The following is an 18172-nucleotide window of genomic DNA, read 5'->3' on the forward strand; positions in this document are numbered from 1 at the left end:
TTTGATTTCTAATTACACGGACACAATCATTATGTAAGTGACAGCAGAGTCACCATTTTAAAATACAGTAATAATTTTTAGAAACGATTTCGTGCTAATTAGACCTGTTTCCATGGGAATGGGAGGAAAAAGATAGCTAGTAGCCAGAAGCTGATTGTGAAGACTCTGTCACTCCCATGTGATAACTGCCTACCAAAATCTAAAAGTTGACAGCTTAAAAAAATAAAATAAAACAAAACACCAACCTCCCACGAAAACTCTGGAGCAGAGAGATATTCTTGAAAAGCACTACCGTTTTTTATGAAATTAACACATGATGCAGTGTGTGTGTGTGTATACATATATATGTTCATGTCTACATATATATGTATATATATCTAAAAATTGTCATCAGAATTATGCTAAAGAAAGGTTTTTCAGCACAATAATATTGCCACACAAGTCTGAGACACATAAAGGCCAAAAGGTAGGTTATTCAAAGTCATCTCAAACAAATTCAAGTAAAATCTCTTCATTCTGCAGATTAAAATATGTTCTATTTATACTATTATATCCTCTATTAAAAGCATATTCTAGTCATCATTAATACGATAGAAAAATAAATTTTTAAACCTACCTACAGTAAATCTGGTATCATTAAGATAAAGTCTGCTTTGTCATAACCTGCCACAATTATAATTGGATACCACATATCAGTAGAAATCTTATAATCCCACCTGTCGAATGAGACAAAGCAAATATTTCTACTCTTTTCAACTTCAAAATTAATAGACTTCACATCTGTCTTTGATTCAGAAGAGAATAAAGGAAGTTCTAGACTTAACATCTGTGAATCTATCTCAGCTGGAGAAAGATAAAAAGATCTTACAAATAAAATATAAGTTTATTTTTAATCTGTTAGAAAAGAAAACCCGATCAATGACTTTGCTGCCTCAGTATAAATATACATTAAACCCTTATATTGCATCTTTCATCAAAAAACCTCCAAGTATATCACAGTAATTAAATCTCATATTACATGTACAGAAGTAATCAGGAGAGTTAAATGAAACTTGCTCACAGCAGGAAAGCTTGGGAGATCTCAATATAAAGCTCATGACATTCATTTTGTGTTCAGAATGTCCTTTCAACGTGTTATATAAACAAAACTACACTGAAAAGAGATCAAAAACCTGCAAAGTCAAGTACTCAGAAAGGTTGGCTGTGCAAGCCAGACATGCTTCCCCTGTGCACAGCACCATGAAAGAACCTTTTATTAGATGATTTTATACTATTTCTTCTGAAAGACTGTGACTTTTACTGGCCCCAAGATCCTCCTCTTAAATCCTGTCCCTCACAGGCTTTTATACATCTCTCCTTTACTGAACTCATGTTCTTGCTTTATCGTTCTGCATCTTTTCCCTCTTGCCTTATTCTTCCTGGGCTTAGAAGTAGGATCCAGGGATACTAAAGGAGGCAGTAGTTCTTCAGAAGAAACAGTATATAACAAATTACTCAAAGACATTATGCTTTATAATATATTTTTATTCTAATCTAGCATCCTCTTTCTTTCTGTACCAATTTTTTCTTGGAATAAGAAAAGACAGAAATAAGATGACAGGGCACACAAACGCCATACTTTCAGTTCTCCCATCCAAGATCATAAGCATCCTCTTGCTCAAAAGAAGATTGGGCAGACAGCACCGGGCAAAATATTTTCCTCCATTGTTTAACTTTAAAAAAATAATACAAACTGCAGAAAACAACAGCCTCTGCTTTAACTATAAGCAACTGTACATATTTAAATATAAAACCCAAAATATAAAACTAAGATGTATTAAAACAAGATGCGTAATTTGTATAACACTGAGTACATTCAGTCAGAATGCTTATGAGGCATGGAAGATTCATCTATTTTCTCTACTTACTTGGCTGCTTCTTCATTAAGTATCTTCAAATAATGTTTTATGGGGGAGAGAAGTTCTGGGATTTCCAACAGCGTGTTTTGTAAAAGAGGAGTTTTCACATGAGAATGTATGACTGGAACAAGAGCTTGAATTTCCAACTCCAGACGAGACAGGGTGCTGACTATCAAGAAGAACTCTTGGGTTGAACACTGAGAAGGGAAACAATGTCTAAATCATTACAATGTATTATATTTTCATTAAATCCTACAGTTTTTTTTTTTTTTTTTTAAATCAGACAAAATATATCTAAAGCATACACACTGTAATGCAGCTAGACAATCTGACCACATTCAGAAGGCTAACAGAGTGTGCTAATCGTTTTAGTCATTGTCCTTAGGAATCAACTGAGGATAGATCTCTGTTATTCATGGTGCTGGATGAATACGCAGATAGCAGGCAAAATAAAGAGCAGAAGAATGGGCTAATAATGCGCGAACAGCAAGTAAGCAGGTTGAGCAACTGCCTGAGTGCCACAACTTGTCCATGAGGGCCTGTGCATCTGTGTGCTCTCATCTGAATCCTCAGGCTGCAGTTTTGGCAAGAGAGCGTTTGGAAAGGCAAAGGTAGGGACAGGGAGGGAGAGTTTTGGAACAACAACACAAGAAAAGAGAAAAAACTACAGAAAGAGGAATCCAGCAGTCGCTGCTTAAAGTGCTTGTTGTTATTGTCAGCTTCAGTCTCTGGCTGGTTACACCCAAGTCTATGGAATGAGATGGACCCTATCACAGGGATCCTAGTACCTCCATGGGATGGGGTCCCATCTGCACATTTCTGGATAAGGAATTGAGCATAAAGAACTCACTAACCCTGTCTTCATCTTTCATCTTCTCCTATCTCCTTTATGCAGTTGGCTGGGGTATCACCGAAAAGGAATCCCCCAGAGCACTCCTCAGAGCCAAGTGAAATAATTCACAGTGCTTTCATGGATTGCTTCCTGATGCCCACAGAGTAGGAAAAACAAATATGGGTTCCTTTAAAGCAGCGACTTGTCAGAGAGAAACAACTTATGAACTCTTCTCTCTCTCTCTTTTTTCTTTTTAAACCATTAACATTATTTCTGATGCAGCTCAAATATTTTGCTATCAGATTCTACTCCTCACTGTCAGCAGAGGCTGTTACCTTTGGCTCATTTTCAAGAATTAGCCATCAGGGTCAGGATTTTGCCAGTAGTTAACAACCCTACAACAAAACAACTTACCCCTGCTACATTCCTACCTCTCCCTTTCTGTTTTCCCATTCAACATTCAGTTACCTAAATTCCTCATGCCTCACTTGGAAGTTGGATAATACTGATTCTCTCTCTGAAATTGCTTTTACAGAAGGAAGTTAGCATTTGTGCAACACTGTATTTGCATGCCAAATGAAAACCTAGCCCTCTGAGACACCTTCAAACCCTGCTGACTTCAGCTGGATTCCAGGACATTCAGCAGGTTTGGAAAAAATTGTCCATAAATAATTATGCTGATATTTTTTCATAGGTTACTGATCTGTAGAAACAGTTTGCGTTCAGACCTCTGAATTTTTCTATTGGCTGATTGACAACACTGAAAAAAACAGTTTATTTTCCTCACCTGCCCATAGGATGCAAGGAAGAGAACAGGATATACTGAACACAAAGGTACCTTTATTCTATGCTCTCTGTAAGCCACATTTGTTGCCTCTTTCTCTTTCTACATTTTTCTTTCTCCTTCCTAGGCAACCTACAGTCTGGAATTTGATTTCTGGTCAGTATTTTGTGATAATAATTACATCACTGATCACAGCACATGTAGGCTTCAGTGAATCAGCATTTCATAAAACACATGTAATTTTTCATTTCATCATCCCTTCTCTTAATTTGCTCTCCAAAAGTAAATTTCTGTTTCTCTTTCCTGCCCATGCCCTTATGTAAGAACTAAAGTAATTCTCCCATCTATTATGTTGTAGCTAACTCCTCCTGAACAACTTCTCTTCCCACACATTGGAAGCAAGTATTAGGAAAAAAACTGGGTTGGAAATAAACACTAACTCTCCCTCCCCAAATATGTTAATCCTGAGATAAATTTGCTCAGTGATGCCTACTAGCCCTGCAGAACATGAAGACTGGCTAAACCCAACCCTCTGAAAAAACATAAAATGTAGAATTCAAGTACACTGCAGTTACAGCCTTAACTCTGTTCTCATTAAACACACACCAATGTTGTGACGGAAGAGTGGCCCCTGTACAGTATGAACACAGAATAAAAAGACTCATAAACCTGCAGCCCTGGCAATCTACTACAGATACTGGAAGTTGTAAGCAACTGTCAACAATAGGCTAGAAAGAAAAATTCTAAGGTTAATTGCAGTGTTCACTTACGCTTGTTCTATCATAAAGGCTATGAAACAAAAATCAAAGAAAAATCATTCCCGACCATTTAAAATATATTCTGTCACACAGGTCAGTAAACGCATCAGAAGTTACCATAAAGCCAAAGGTCTTTTAGATACTGTCCAACAAACCTGAAACACAGTTGCATGTTACAGAACAGAATTCATTACCACCAACCAGGCAAGGTTGAGAGAGACTTACTAGAGAAATATGCAATTTAATCATGACACTTCAGAAGGTCAGAAAGCGAAGATTACATTCTGAAAGTTTTTGGAAAACATAAGATCATCATTCCTTCAGATCCATGGAGGTTAAAGACAGAAGAGACCCATCAGATGGTCTCCCTGCAACTGCTCAGTTGTTCTGTATGAGTTTTCTGTTGTCGAGTCTTGGGTTTTTAATATCCCAAGAAACTATGTGCTTACCACTTCCATTCAGGAACTAATGCACAAAGCACTAAATCTCATCACATAAAAGTTCTGTCTGATAGCCTAAATTTTCCTTCCATTATATTAAACCCAATACCTTCAGTTTTACTCTTTTGTATTACACTAAGTAATTCCACTCCCTCTTTGCTGTTAACACTCTTCAGACATCTCTAAACCTTCTGTTCTCCTTTTAATCATCAGTTTAACTAAACTATAATCTTTTAATCTTTCTTCATAAATCAATCCATTACTCAGCCTCATAAAAACTTTTGTTCTCCCCTGTGCTTGCTGCAGTTTATCAACATCTTTCTGATAATCTGGAACTTACTTAATCTATCCTATAAAAGCTCTGACAACAAAATAAAACAAAATAAAGTAGCTGTAAATCTGTCAATAGCATTTGAAGTCAAAGCACACAGGAAAGGTCTGAAAGACTACGCAATGATAAATCCAGGCTTGTACACCAAGTCAAAGTAAAATATGGTATGACTGACTGCATCATCATGATCAACCTTGATACAGATAAAAGATAAAATTCTGCAAGACTTCCCTTGACTACAAAATGCACTCAAGGACACAAAGGCTGAATCCCTGCCATGCAAACCGCATGGTAGGTTCTTGACAGACAGTATGAAGTGAATCATAGGAGAATAATGACAAGAGAAGACACATGAGCAAATACGGACAGTAAGAAATAAATCAATTGAATGGGTGTTCCTCCCTGTTCAAAGACACCTGAAATAACCCTGAAAGTTATCTTGAGATTTCTCAAAAGATGCTTAATGAACATGTTGAAGTATCTCACAGCAACTCTAGCCTGGCTACACACCAGAAGGATCATCTAAGAATTAAACCTATCTGCTTATATTAAAAGCTACAGCCTATAGTATCTTTGGAGAATGGGAAATTCATGCTTTACTGAAAACAAGTTTGTTGAACACATACTTCCTTAGAAAGAGGATGAACACATTCCTTGTGCATGTTCAGAGTATTTCCGTTTCCTCTGGCTTGATTTTAGTAACACTGCAGGACTCTGCATCTACAGTTTAATGGCTCCGCTGCCGAATTCATTAACTAAGCAAATAGATAACTTGGAACAGATGCATAAAAATAACACTGTAAAGCTAGGCTGCCTTAAAGTGGGACTGGTTCAGTTTAAATCCTAAGTAACTTTACAGAAGAGATATGTAACTCCATTATAAATTAGAAGCTTGAAAACACAGTAAAATGGTTTACATAAAGCAGGATTAGTAGTCTTGCATTCACTAAAAACTCTCACAAGCTTATTCAATGCTGTTTTTAAAAGCTAATTTTGAAATGACCTTAATGATACCTAGAGCTTCACTGGCACCAGAAAAATAACCTCAGAGTTGACAGAGGTGACAAAACAGTTCAAGCAGCAGTTTCTCAAACAGTACTGAAAATGGTACAGCTGCCACTGAAGAGAATGCATGAAAGATGCACAGCAGCGTGCCAAGTCTAGCCCCCCTCCTCCAGCAACACCCCAAGCAGTTTGAGCTTGTTTGCATTAGAACAGATCTAAAAGGGGGCCACAGAGACCCACAGCTGACAGTGTCCATTTCAAGTTACAAGCATTAAAAAAAAAAAAAAAAAAAAAGTTGAAATGCTGCTTGTATTTATCACCCTTTTCAAGCTGGAATTACCATCTTTGTGTTTTTAGTATGGTGAGGACACTATTTTTGGTTTAGGAAAAAACAAGGTATTTCATTTTAAGGTTACTATGTCCCCTTTTTATGAGATTATTTATATTAATCAGCTTAACAGGGAACAATTTGTTCAAATCAGCATTTAGCATTGTAAGTCTAAAAATATCTGTGATGCTATTTCTTTAAAAGAGTATAAATGCATCTTATTTCAAGTTACTAGTGTGCATACTGGCATGGTGGAAGAAAAAAATGTTGAAAATTAAGACACGTTAGCTGAAGCTATGGGGAGAATTTATTTCAAACATTCTATATGAATGGTAACTAATTTCATGGGAATACATAACAGGTATTGATTTAATAAAATAAAATACAACATTTGTTTTCTGGAAGCATCATGATGTTAGGATCTTCTGAAATCACAACAGTTTATTCAATGAAATATCAAACATATCTTCCAGGGAGGGCTTCTTTCCAGCATCATTCCAGTCGACAAGCTTATGTGAAAACTTTTAAACACTTAGCACATAGTTGAACAGCACCTTTCTCCTGTGATGAGTCACAGCACGACGGTGAAGTCCTCACCGGAAAGCTAATAGACAAATCTCACAGGGAGGCTGGAGACAGCCAACCAGCAAACACCCGCCTCGTAACAGCTACTTGCTTTATTTTGCACTGGTGAGAAAGCACAGGCACAGCCTGCTAAGCGTGCAGCAAAGTGTTAGAGACCATCGAGGAACTGATTCACAGCCCAATAGGTTTTCGTTTCCAGCTGCAGCAAGTTGCAAGGAACTCCAAGTCAGGGACACCCTATCGCTGTGGCTAGAAGCAGAACATACTGAAATGACATTTTATTACGCACCCTGGCAAGGTTTGATTACTGACATCACCCATTGTGTAAGAATTTAATGAATGAATTTTACTTTAATGTCTTCTGTAATTTAAAGGCCTTTTATTACAATGATTCTTGTCCACTGCTTTGGTGACAGTTTTTTTCAAAAAATAATATTTATTGAGCAAAGGGTACAAATAAGATAAACATTCATGGATCAAGTCTGTATAAATATCTTCTGAAACACCACAGCCTGAAACCAGCAAGCAACATCTGAATGGCCCTGTAGGACATGCTTCTAAAAGCGCTGATGGCATGTTTATCCTGTGCTGGTTTTTAGACCTGTTCAAGCATAGGACCTCTGACCGCTTTCTTGCCATTCTGCATTCCAAGGCAAAGGTAAGGAGCCATCATTGTAACTGAGAGAAAAAGCAGGATCCTGCCGGCCTCTTTTTTCACTGTCCTGAGATGCAGGATGCAAAATGAAATGCACAATAAAAAAATTTTATGGCATTTTTAGTGGCTCTCTCCAGGGGCTGGAGGACATGGCTGAACTGGTTACAGCAAATAGAAACATTGAGACAACGTGCCTTCTAGAAAAAACGTACTTCTGCATCAGCTCCAGGCACTGTTTAGACAGAGCTCTTGGCAATTCCCTGTCTCTCAGTCCTGCCTTTTGAGTTGCCTTCTGAATGCCACCAAGAGCTCTCCAAACACCTCAGCTCCAGCCTTCCTTTTCTCGCCCTGGACATGGGCAAAGCCGTTCTGCAGTTGATAATGTTTGTCTGGGGTGGGTTGGGGCTATAAGGTACTGAAGCTACAGGAACTGAGAAGAACAACTAGTTCTTGTATTAATTCCAGTCGCCATAGCAACAGTAATGTTGCTCTTGTCTCAAAACCATTCCCATAGCCCCTTTCCTGGATGGGGCAGACTTGGAGCTGGTAGTGCAACACCCGACTTCCCCCTTTACTCCCCCTTCATGCAAGAATGCTGCTCTAAGCCTAGATTGCTGGTAGCTGATCAGCTCTGTGTTTTGGTGGTTTGGGTCAGGATAACGGGAGCTTGCGAAGGGCCAGCTGAGCAATTGCAAGTCTAGATGATGCCACCAAATAAGAATCAATGGACTTATTCAAAAAGTTAACAGTCAGACCAGGAAAACATACAGTGATGGTATTCACCACAACAGTTCCCATAAAGATGCTTTGCCTTGCAAAACCAGTTCCAAAACACAGCACTGTTTTTGCCTTCTTAGTATACTGGTGCAAAGGTTGCTGCAAAGGTTGCTGCGCAATAAAAGCTCTGCAAGCAGCTGATTTGAATGAAAGATGTTTAAAATGACTGAAAGCCAACCTAGCCATCGTTGTGCATGTCAGAGGTCTCCCTTTGTAAAACACACCACATCAAATACTAACATCACTGAAATCTCAAGAGCCTGAAAAATGAAATACTTTTCACATTCACCTATTTTTCCTACAGCTGACACTGAATTAACAAGCCTGGATTAGGGTATATAAATCACCAGGGTTAGAACGCCTTTAGTTAAACCATCACTGTGCTCAGCTGAGAGTTTTGGATCCCTTAAAGGGAATGAAAATGCAAAAATATGTGAAAGAGGGTAGTGTGAACCTCATTTTGAGCATGTGGGAGATGGACATCTGGAGTTAACAGAATTGGAAAGGCTCCTTGTGGGAATGGAAATGGCAGCATTCACTGGATATCCTAAAGAAAAATTCATGAAAGCCAGCTATTTAGTTTTCTTGAAAACATATACCTACCTACCTATATATATATATATATATATATATATATATATACACACACATACTTTGCAGGGACCTTTTTCCCCAAAACTCGTTCACTGTCTGTCTAGACATCAAAAGCTGTTTCCCAGCATCCGCTTTCGATTCTTCATTTGAAACAGACCCTGTCTTTCAGGGACAGTGTCATCTCCTCAGAGTCCTGAGGAAGTACAGGGATTATTCAGCGCTTTGGGCACTGTTCACAGCATCCTACAGTGGATAACAAATTAGTTTTTACCAAGGGAAGCTAATGCATCAAAGGAAGATTGGATGCTTTGAGCAAGAGAACTCCTTCTCCCCCCACCCCATTTATCCTTCCTAAGGATCCTGCTGGAGCATCTCTCCTGCAGCTTCTTTCCAACATCTGTTTCACTACACAAGTACATATTTTCATGTTACAGTGGCTGTTGTTAAGATAGACTATGTTGTCTCCTCATTCCAAAATCACAAGAAAATCCAAGACCTCTGAATGTCTCCACTTACACAGCAGCTGTAAAGCTGAGAAAGGCAGACGGCCCTACAACAGGCAGAGACTCCTCAATAACCGGACAGGTACAGCTTCGCATAGAAAAAGGCAGCACGAGATAGCAGTGGAGGATTGCCAGGACAGTGTGAAATGCAGATACAGCCCTACAAACCTTATGTCATATCACTCAACCTGAAATGAGCTAAACCATTAAAAAGTGAATTATCTAATTCCTGGCCAATTATTTTGAAAGTGCAATTGTATCATGTGGATAGAGCATTTTTTAGCATCTTTTCATACATTTCATTATGGCTGGATCTCTGTAACAACTCATCGAAGTTTGTAAGTCTCTCCATGTGCATAACACTAACACATTAGGGCGCTAAAACTTATTCAAAAACTGAGTTTCAGACTTTCAGACAGATGAAGCTTTGTGCTATACCATCCAAATAAATTACAACTTTGCTCGCCTTCTACTCACTTATTCCTTTATCTAAAACAAACTGTCAAAATCTCTAAATATAACAGTGAAATAAAAGAACATGAAGTACAGCACAGGTGCTATTAGCACATTAATCTGCTTCAGCTAAGAATTGCCAGTGTCTCATTACAAGTAATTCTTACTAAAATGTGCGAGATACAAATTACCAAATTTTTAAGCAAATTAACATTCATCCAAAAACACCTAACTACAGCCAAGTGGTTTCACTTGCAAGTGTGATTTTAGGTAAGCATACAGAATGTAATGGACTGTTTTAAAGGGAAATTATTGATGGCATGTGGCCCTATTGCATCATTCCATTTCATTGAATCCAGTGACTGAAGCATGAGCACCTTAAAGATGTTTTTTCTGTTAGCATTAGCAACAAAGTGAATCTATTCTCTAAACCTAATCAGACACTTCTTCAAACAATGTATCACTGATACAAGTACCATAAAGAAAAAATCATTTTTGATTTAAAAGAACATCAATTCCTTTACTGTGTAAGCTTTAGTCTTGCTGATGTTAAGAACAAAATATTTTAAATAAACACGCAAAAACTATGAAATTTCATTTAGAAAGAATGACCACATTTAGAAAACAGTTATTTTCATAATTATTTATATACCTTTTTGTGAAAAACACTGCAGAGTCCTCTCTCTATATCTGGCAGCTTACAAAGAAGATTTTGAATCTGACCAAACACACTGGATTCTGAGAGGAGAATTTCAGACACAGCATCAAGCCGGGCATTTATGTCACTGCAAAAGAATAACCATAAGATCAGTAAATAAAACTTTTGTTTCTCTGAAGGCAAGGCTTTTTTTTTTCTTTTTTCTTTTTTCTTTTTTCTTTTAACTTTTACTAAGCCCATATTCTCATTAATATGTAAGTAAAAGAGTTAAGAAATTACTGTATTTAAGCATGATTTAAAGGATGAAAAAAACTGAACATATTCTGGGAAAAAAATCATCCCATACCTCACTGGCTGCCATTGTTGCAGGCATTTACAGCTGCCATCGCCCTGTATGGATCAAGTGGAAAGAGTGAAAGAAGAACATCCTCATGCTTTTTGTGTTCCAAGGCAAGCTATGCCAGGTAATTCTGTAAGCCATGCTCGCAGCCTGACAAGTCTACAACTGACTCCAGCAAGACGAGAAATTAAGGTTTTAAGGCACCTGTATGCTCCGCAGAGTGATCAGAGTATCCTGGGTTTTCCCTCTCCATGCTCAAAACAACCCTATGTACACTACAGTGCCCATGTCTACATATTCTTCTAGTGGTGCATACAGTGAGCAATGCTGAAATCTGAATATCCTACCCTAAATTTTCAGGCAAGTACCTGAGGGTTAAAAAAAAGGTTACATTTTAACAATACATAGCATGTTTTCTTCCAACAAGGTATAAATATTTATTAGCATTTAGTCCCTCTAGATTTTTATCCAGATCAGCAATTGATAATTACATGGATCAGAATCACGTTGGGTTTTTGGCTTTTTTCTTGCAAAACTGTAAGATTAATCTTCATATATCAGGACTGAAGTCAGTCAATGGGGAAACGCTTATTTGAACAAATAATTCCATAGTTGGAATCTGAATTGTGATGTTCCATCAAACTATAAAACTTCAAGACATTCCACTCCTCATTTTAAAATCTTTATATTTGATCCATAATAATAATAAAACCTGAACACAACATTCTCCTCTGGAGACTAGAAAGTTCAAAGATCACCAGATTCACCATGCTGCTGATCTGTGTGTGTCCCCGTCCATGCAGCCATCCTTGTAGGTTAGGGAGAAAGCAGTCATTTGATACTGCCACATCATACACTGGCAAGGTGTGTGCAAGGCAGATACAGCTTGGCCCATGTCTATTCTCACAAACCAGTGAGATGGTTAGATTTCAGCCACCACAGGGAAATGAAAAGTAAACACATAATAAAAATGCAAGACACTGGGGAAGAGTGCCAGCCTTGTTTGTCAAGCATAATGTCCCGTAGTTATTACTGCAGAACTGTCCTGCCACTTGCCCCTGTAACTGCTAACAAATACTACATGTGAAGAATTCAACAAAATTAGGCAGCTCCACAGGTTTCAGACATTACAACAGACTAGCAATCAGTGGCCTATGGCCTTGAAGACAGCTAAATCTAAGAGTCCTTAAGACTTCATTATGCCATATGCGAAAGGGAGAACATCAGGACTCAATGTGCACTCAGATACACATAAATCTAATGGCATTAAAGTGCCAGGAGTTTGCAGTGACATATTACTCTACATTAAAACATGAAAACCATTGTCCCATCCATCACAAATGACACACTCATTCATCCCTGGAGCAGCCCTGCCATACAATGCCAGGAATTGCAATGCCTCACCTGCCACCACCTACGTGGAGTGCAGAGAACATGGTCTCACTCCTCCATGACCACCGTATGAATCAGGGACCAACTCTCTGCCATCTTTACCTTTGGGCTACTTGGGTAAATTAGTTACCTCTGAACCAGATAGCAGGCTCTCAGATCATGCCACAGGCCCCAAAGTATTCCACTATCCTAAGAGACGTTTTTTTCCCAGCACAGAAGAATAGAGAAACACCAGATTTTGCAGGCTCTGCTTAGCAGTTCTGTTACACGTCAAGTGGCAAGAATGCCATCTTCTTCTAGACCAGCATTCAATCCTCTTATGTCACTATCACATAATAAAGCATTTCTCTTGTTCTTCTGGGCAGTCAGTCAATCCACAAACAGCAGTGGTAGGAGGGAGCTACCATCAGTGCAACTGCTCTTGGTACATGGGTACCATTTTCAGCACAGGACATATCCCAGCATTTTAAATCCGATCCTTAAGAGCCACAATCAAGTATCTAGTGTAGACTGGCAGGGTTACTAAAGGTTATGCAACCAAATAACCAAAGAGCAAGCTGTTGGCATCCACACAGCATATTCAAGACAGCAGAGATTTAAGCTTTGTGCATCAATTAGTGAGGCTCTCTGAACTACAGCTGCAAAACAGAAAGGAAATTGATAAGGATTAATATCAGTGATGAAGAAATCAAATACTCTGAAGTATGCAGCTTTCAAGCTAGCAAATTGTTATACTGAACTTCTACAAGGTCAGTATGTATCATCAACCACAATTCCATTTTAATAGAGAATTTTAAAACTGCTATACTTAGGACCTTGGAATATACTTCTGCACAGAAGATTATTAGACTGCAATATAATGCGTTAAATTATAAACACATGTAGCTTGAAGAAGAAAATAATCTGTATTTTTATTATAAAAAGCACATGTAAGCAGCAGAATTATGTTTCAAAGCAGTCACTTCATTTAGCAGCATGATTATATCTATTTGACCAATAGAAAACAATGATATGTAAAATAGATGCAGATATTCAAAAACTCCTCCCTTCAAAGCTTAATCTGCACTTTAATCATCCTCACATATGGCTATGTTACTGTAGCTCCAGTAATCTAAAACTAAGCATCCACACAGTTTTTCTGCTTTAATCAACAAATAAGAAAAGGTCAGGAGAACAGCATCCAGTATCAAATGACCCATTTTTTCCACCTGTAAACAAAACATCCTGGGATACCTATTTCAAAAGTCAGAAAGTACAGTTCTGTGAAGAACTATGTACAGCTACATATGTATGGAGAAGGAAGGGCAGGGAAGAGAAATGTTAAAAAATATCTGAGAATGGATATCAAAGTATGCTTTTAAACTTGAATATTTATATTTAACCTAATAAACACTTTGCCAAGCACCAATATGTTACACTGATCAGACATTAAAACACCTCAAAACAAATTTGTGCTGCACAGTTACTCAGCACATCCGACGTACAGTTTGGGGTTTTTAATCTTTGCATCATTTGGAAAAAAAATTTACCACTGGAAAATCTGAATCTAACACTGTACAAAGAAAATCAGTTTATGATAAGAAAGTGTCTTGCATTTTATAAACTGGTTACTATCTCATTCTTTATTTAGGTTCAATATTAGCCTATTCTTTCCCATCAGTATAAACTGTGTCAGCAATCCGAATTCTATCCAAGTTCCCAAACAATCTTCTCTGAAATAAAGCAATGTGAAAAGTCAGTCGATTAAAAGAAACACTCTGACCTCTGCAATATTCTCCATCTAAGAGCAGCATCACTAATACAATACCAAAATTACTTTGCAATGTATTTAAACATTAACAAATTTAAGCAAAATCTGACTCACTACAAGATTTTAGATTCTAGTAGTTTAAGGGAACTACTTGAAATTAAATCCTGAGATGCCAACCTCTTTTATTCTACTGCCAGATATGCAAAAAATACAGAAAAATCAGCAAATAGGAAAATATTTGAATCCTGAACCAAAAATTATTTTGACATAATAGAAGGCAGCAGAAAGGAATGTGCTGCACTGAATTAACACCTTACTGTCTTAAACTAAATGGCACACTAGCAAACAGCAACCCTAACAGATCTGCTTCCAGCTCTCTCTCACAAGGAGGAAAACATAACATTTTTAGATGTGATAACTTTAAATTATAGTGAGTTTGATTATGAAGCTACAATACAAGAAACTACAAAATTTTCAGTTATAAGGTTTTCTTTTTATACAAGTTAAATATTTTGAACACAAAGTTATCAGAAATCTCTTAACTTATGCTAAATGCTAAAAATACAGGTTCATTCATTGTAGCAAGGATATAGATCAAGTACAGTGAATGCAAAATATTGAAACTCATTTTAATAGATCCATTTAGAGACCAAAACAATAAATAAAACTACCAGTCACAAGAATTTAATTCCTGAAAAATATAAAGAAGGTTCAAAACATCAAAAGTAGTTTTCTGTGAACCCTGTTATCCAGACCAAAGTCTAGCAGCCTCTTCCCTAAATACATCACGTCAAACAAAGAAAACAAATTACTTAAACTCTGGAAATACCCAGCACAGACTAGAGAGGCGAGGGCATCAGCTGGGCCTGCGGAAGCCCCTGAACAGCAAACTGCTGCAAGCACATTCAGGGGAAGTAACTTTGCCCATCTGCCCTGTTCTCTGCTTTCAAACACAGGACAACAACAAGGCTACACTGACTTCTGCTGCTTTGTATTTTCTCTCATTCATACCTTCTGCCTTTTGCTTGACCTTTCTTCAGAACAGAGTTTACAGAACAAAATTTCCTAGTAGTTTGTGATGTTAGAGAGGACGGGATACTATCCCCTCTGCTTTAAAACAAACTCTCGCTCATAAAGAGCAATTACTGCTATCAAAAACCAAAGCCATGGTGGAATTACCACTAAGCAAGCAGTAAACTATATATGTAGCTGTTTTTTTCGTTTGTTTGGGCTTTTTGAACAGTGTATCTCTGCCTTTCTACTTAGGTGGTTCTTTTTAGAATCCAGGTACCTTTATGGGGTAAATTTTGAACTGTTAAGCTGTGCAGTGACCAATGCAATTATATGCATTTGCAACAATTAAAAAGAACAAACAAGTGTAATTATCTGAAAATTACTATGGTGAAATCCAAATGAAACCTAACAAATTAACATCCTTCTGGATCTGTTCACTTGTTTTTCTACATACAGGAGAAACAGAGTAACTTACTCTCAAATTCATAATGTCTCCTTCCCCTTTACAGAGGTCCAATTTTCCCCTAAATAAACATGCAGCCACGAGAAGACAATATTCATGAATGGATCTCAAAAAGCAATATACAAGTGCTATAAACTTTGTCTTCACATCTGTTAAAAGAATGTCTCAAATACGCAGATGGCAATCAAGCACTTTTGTTTATGTTCACACACAATATATTTCTGCCATTTATGCCAAAAAAGGGAACTGTTAGCTACTTTAGCCTACATGAATGAATGCCTGATTACTACATTTACACGGAGTTAGAGACAGCATACAATGGTACCAAAGCACAGCTAGCAGAATCAATGAATACATGTGATGATGCTGCAATTTTTTTCTCTACTACAACAATTTTGAGATTTCAAGCATACGTTATAACCTGTATTTGTGCATTTTATATTGGCACTGATGCTGTAAAATCTTTATGCCCAGGAGGAAAAACTAGCCCATCAAATTCTACTGTATGATGGATGGATTTTATTTCTAAACCAACTCCGCAAAGAAAATCCTAATCTAGCTCTGGATGCTGATGATATCATATGGTAACCAATTTAGCTCTGAATTAAGACAGGTTCCTTTAAAGACCCTTAGGTAGCTTGTTTTACTGTCTTTACTGTCTTTTAGTTATGGAAACAAGGACAAAGTCAAACTTCAAAGACTTTCCTTTAGGACTCTACTTTGTGTATAGAAGTATATATAAAATGGGACTCTATATTCAAAATGAGAGGAATTAGATCACTCTATTCTTATATTAGGAAAGATGCTTAATTTCTGAAGTTCCTTATAAAGGGAACCTCTTCTTCCCAATTCTACAGCACATCTCCTCCAAATAAAAGCATCTTGCACCAATAACACCAATTTCACTTTTCCTCCCCTTTAGTGGTAGGGCAGGAACTGTCTACAGTACTGAATTTGCTAAAGCTGTGGTCATTCTGTGCTCTTGCAGGCAAAGTATATTCAGACTAATAGAAAGAAATTATTAGTATCATCCTACAAGGCACTGATTCAACCTCAGTAAAAGCATCATGTGCAGCTCTGGTCACGTTCAAAAAAAGAAATTTAAACTGGAAAACATAGGGCACTACAAAGGCTGCTAGAATCATCAAGAAAATTGAAATCTTTTTTTGAAAGGTAATTAAGAATTTGGTTTGTCTAGCCTAGAGAAAAAGGTTAAAAGGTTGTTTGTCAACTCTCTAAATATATACAATTATTTTCCCCTCCTTGAGATATAAACATCAGCTTTAACTAAAAAAAAAAAAAATTGATTGCAAACAAATACAGGCAAGAAATTACATGAAGGTTTCCAACCACTGAAGTCCTATAATAACCTCTCACAACCAGTGGGTCTTGGAGACAAGAATATGGAATTGTGCCCCAATAAAGCAGGAATACATTGACAAGACAGGGTGAATCTGGGCTAGAAATGCAAGCTCATCATAAAGAGGCTGCAAGTGTTTGATTTGTTGATATCCCCTTGGGGCACCCAAAAATAGAGGCTGGATCAGCATGTATTTGATGTGTTCTAGAATACTATTTAGCAAATGAATTCCATGCTTCAGCCTGCAGGAATCAGGAGAGCTGCTTCTATCCCCCCCAGGCTTTTTCCCCCTGCGGCAGAGAGAGCAGGCAGGATGCCGGGATGCTTAGCAGGCGCAGGAAAGCGCTGAGCTACGTGCTCTCGCTACTCCTTGCCTGCAGGCTCGGGATCACGCACAGAAAGCGGGGACAGGGACCTTGGACCTCCCGCTGCAGTGGGCACTGCTCACTTTCATCTAACAAATTCCCCGTGATGGCAAAGGCCCAAAACATTGGTGAAACCTTTGCTCTCTTCTCTCGTCCTGTGACACTGTGTACTCTAAGTTTACTCCAGCACAGTAAGAGTGTTCTGTGGCTTGCTCTACACCAGAAGTGACACATGTATCCCTAAAGCATGGATGTTAAATTGGGGGTGATCGCACCGGTGATTTTAGGACAGAAGATCTATTTCAGCACAGGCTGACAAGGACAAAGTCTATTAGCTCCCCAAGCTCTGAGCAAGCTTTCAGTGCTGACAGCTGCATCACTTCCAAATGCAGCATTCAGGACATTCTGCTCTCCATAATCTGCAAGCTTTATACCTCACTCCCTGAGCTTATCAGTAGCCTTGTTACATGAACTTCTACACATCACATATATAATATACTGAAAAACTAAGAGAGTCAACAAAACATTAAAGAAATACAACTGTGAATCACTCAGTCTGTTTAAGCTACTTCAAACCATAAACACCCTCAAAAAACTGGATATTGCTCCAGAGGAAACCAGAGCATTTTGCAAACTAATGTGCTCACATGTCATATACATGCCAAACATTTTATCACTTCTGTTTGCCTACCCACCCCACCCTACCTTTTCAAGTTTTGCACTATGAATATTTCCACAACCTGTAAACTAAACACTTTCGCAGCACAGACAAACAATAGCAATTTCTAGATTATTTTCCACTTAAACAACAAAGTCTCTACTTTCCCCTTGGCTGCAGTACTAGAAATGCCACTTCATGATGTCTGCCCACTGATATTCAAGAGATA

General features: G+C 37.9%; 1 protein-coding gene across 1 annotated transcript in view; it reads right to left on the bottom strand.

Moving 5' to 3' along the window:
* The window catches only part of MSH3 (mutS homolog 3), a 109766-nt gene that overhangs the window by 47387 nt on the left and 44207 nt on the right, over positions 1–18172 (bottom strand). The window contains exons 13-14 of the mRNA XM_067316741.1: positions 10596–10728; positions 1908–2095 (exon numbers count right to left, since the gene is read on the bottom strand). Coding sequence (XP_067172842.1) covers positions 1908–2095; positions 10596–10728 — 321 coding nt within the window. The remainder of the gene's footprint in view (positions 1–1907; positions 2096–10595; positions 10729–18172) is intronic.

This window comes from Apteryx mantelli, chromosome Z, assembly GCF_036417845.1.
Source record: "Apteryx mantelli isolate bAptMan1 chromosome Z, bAptMan1.hap1, whole genome shotgun sequence".
NCBI lineage: Eukaryota > Metazoa > Chordata > Aves > Apterygiformes > Apterygidae > Apteryx > Apteryx mantelli.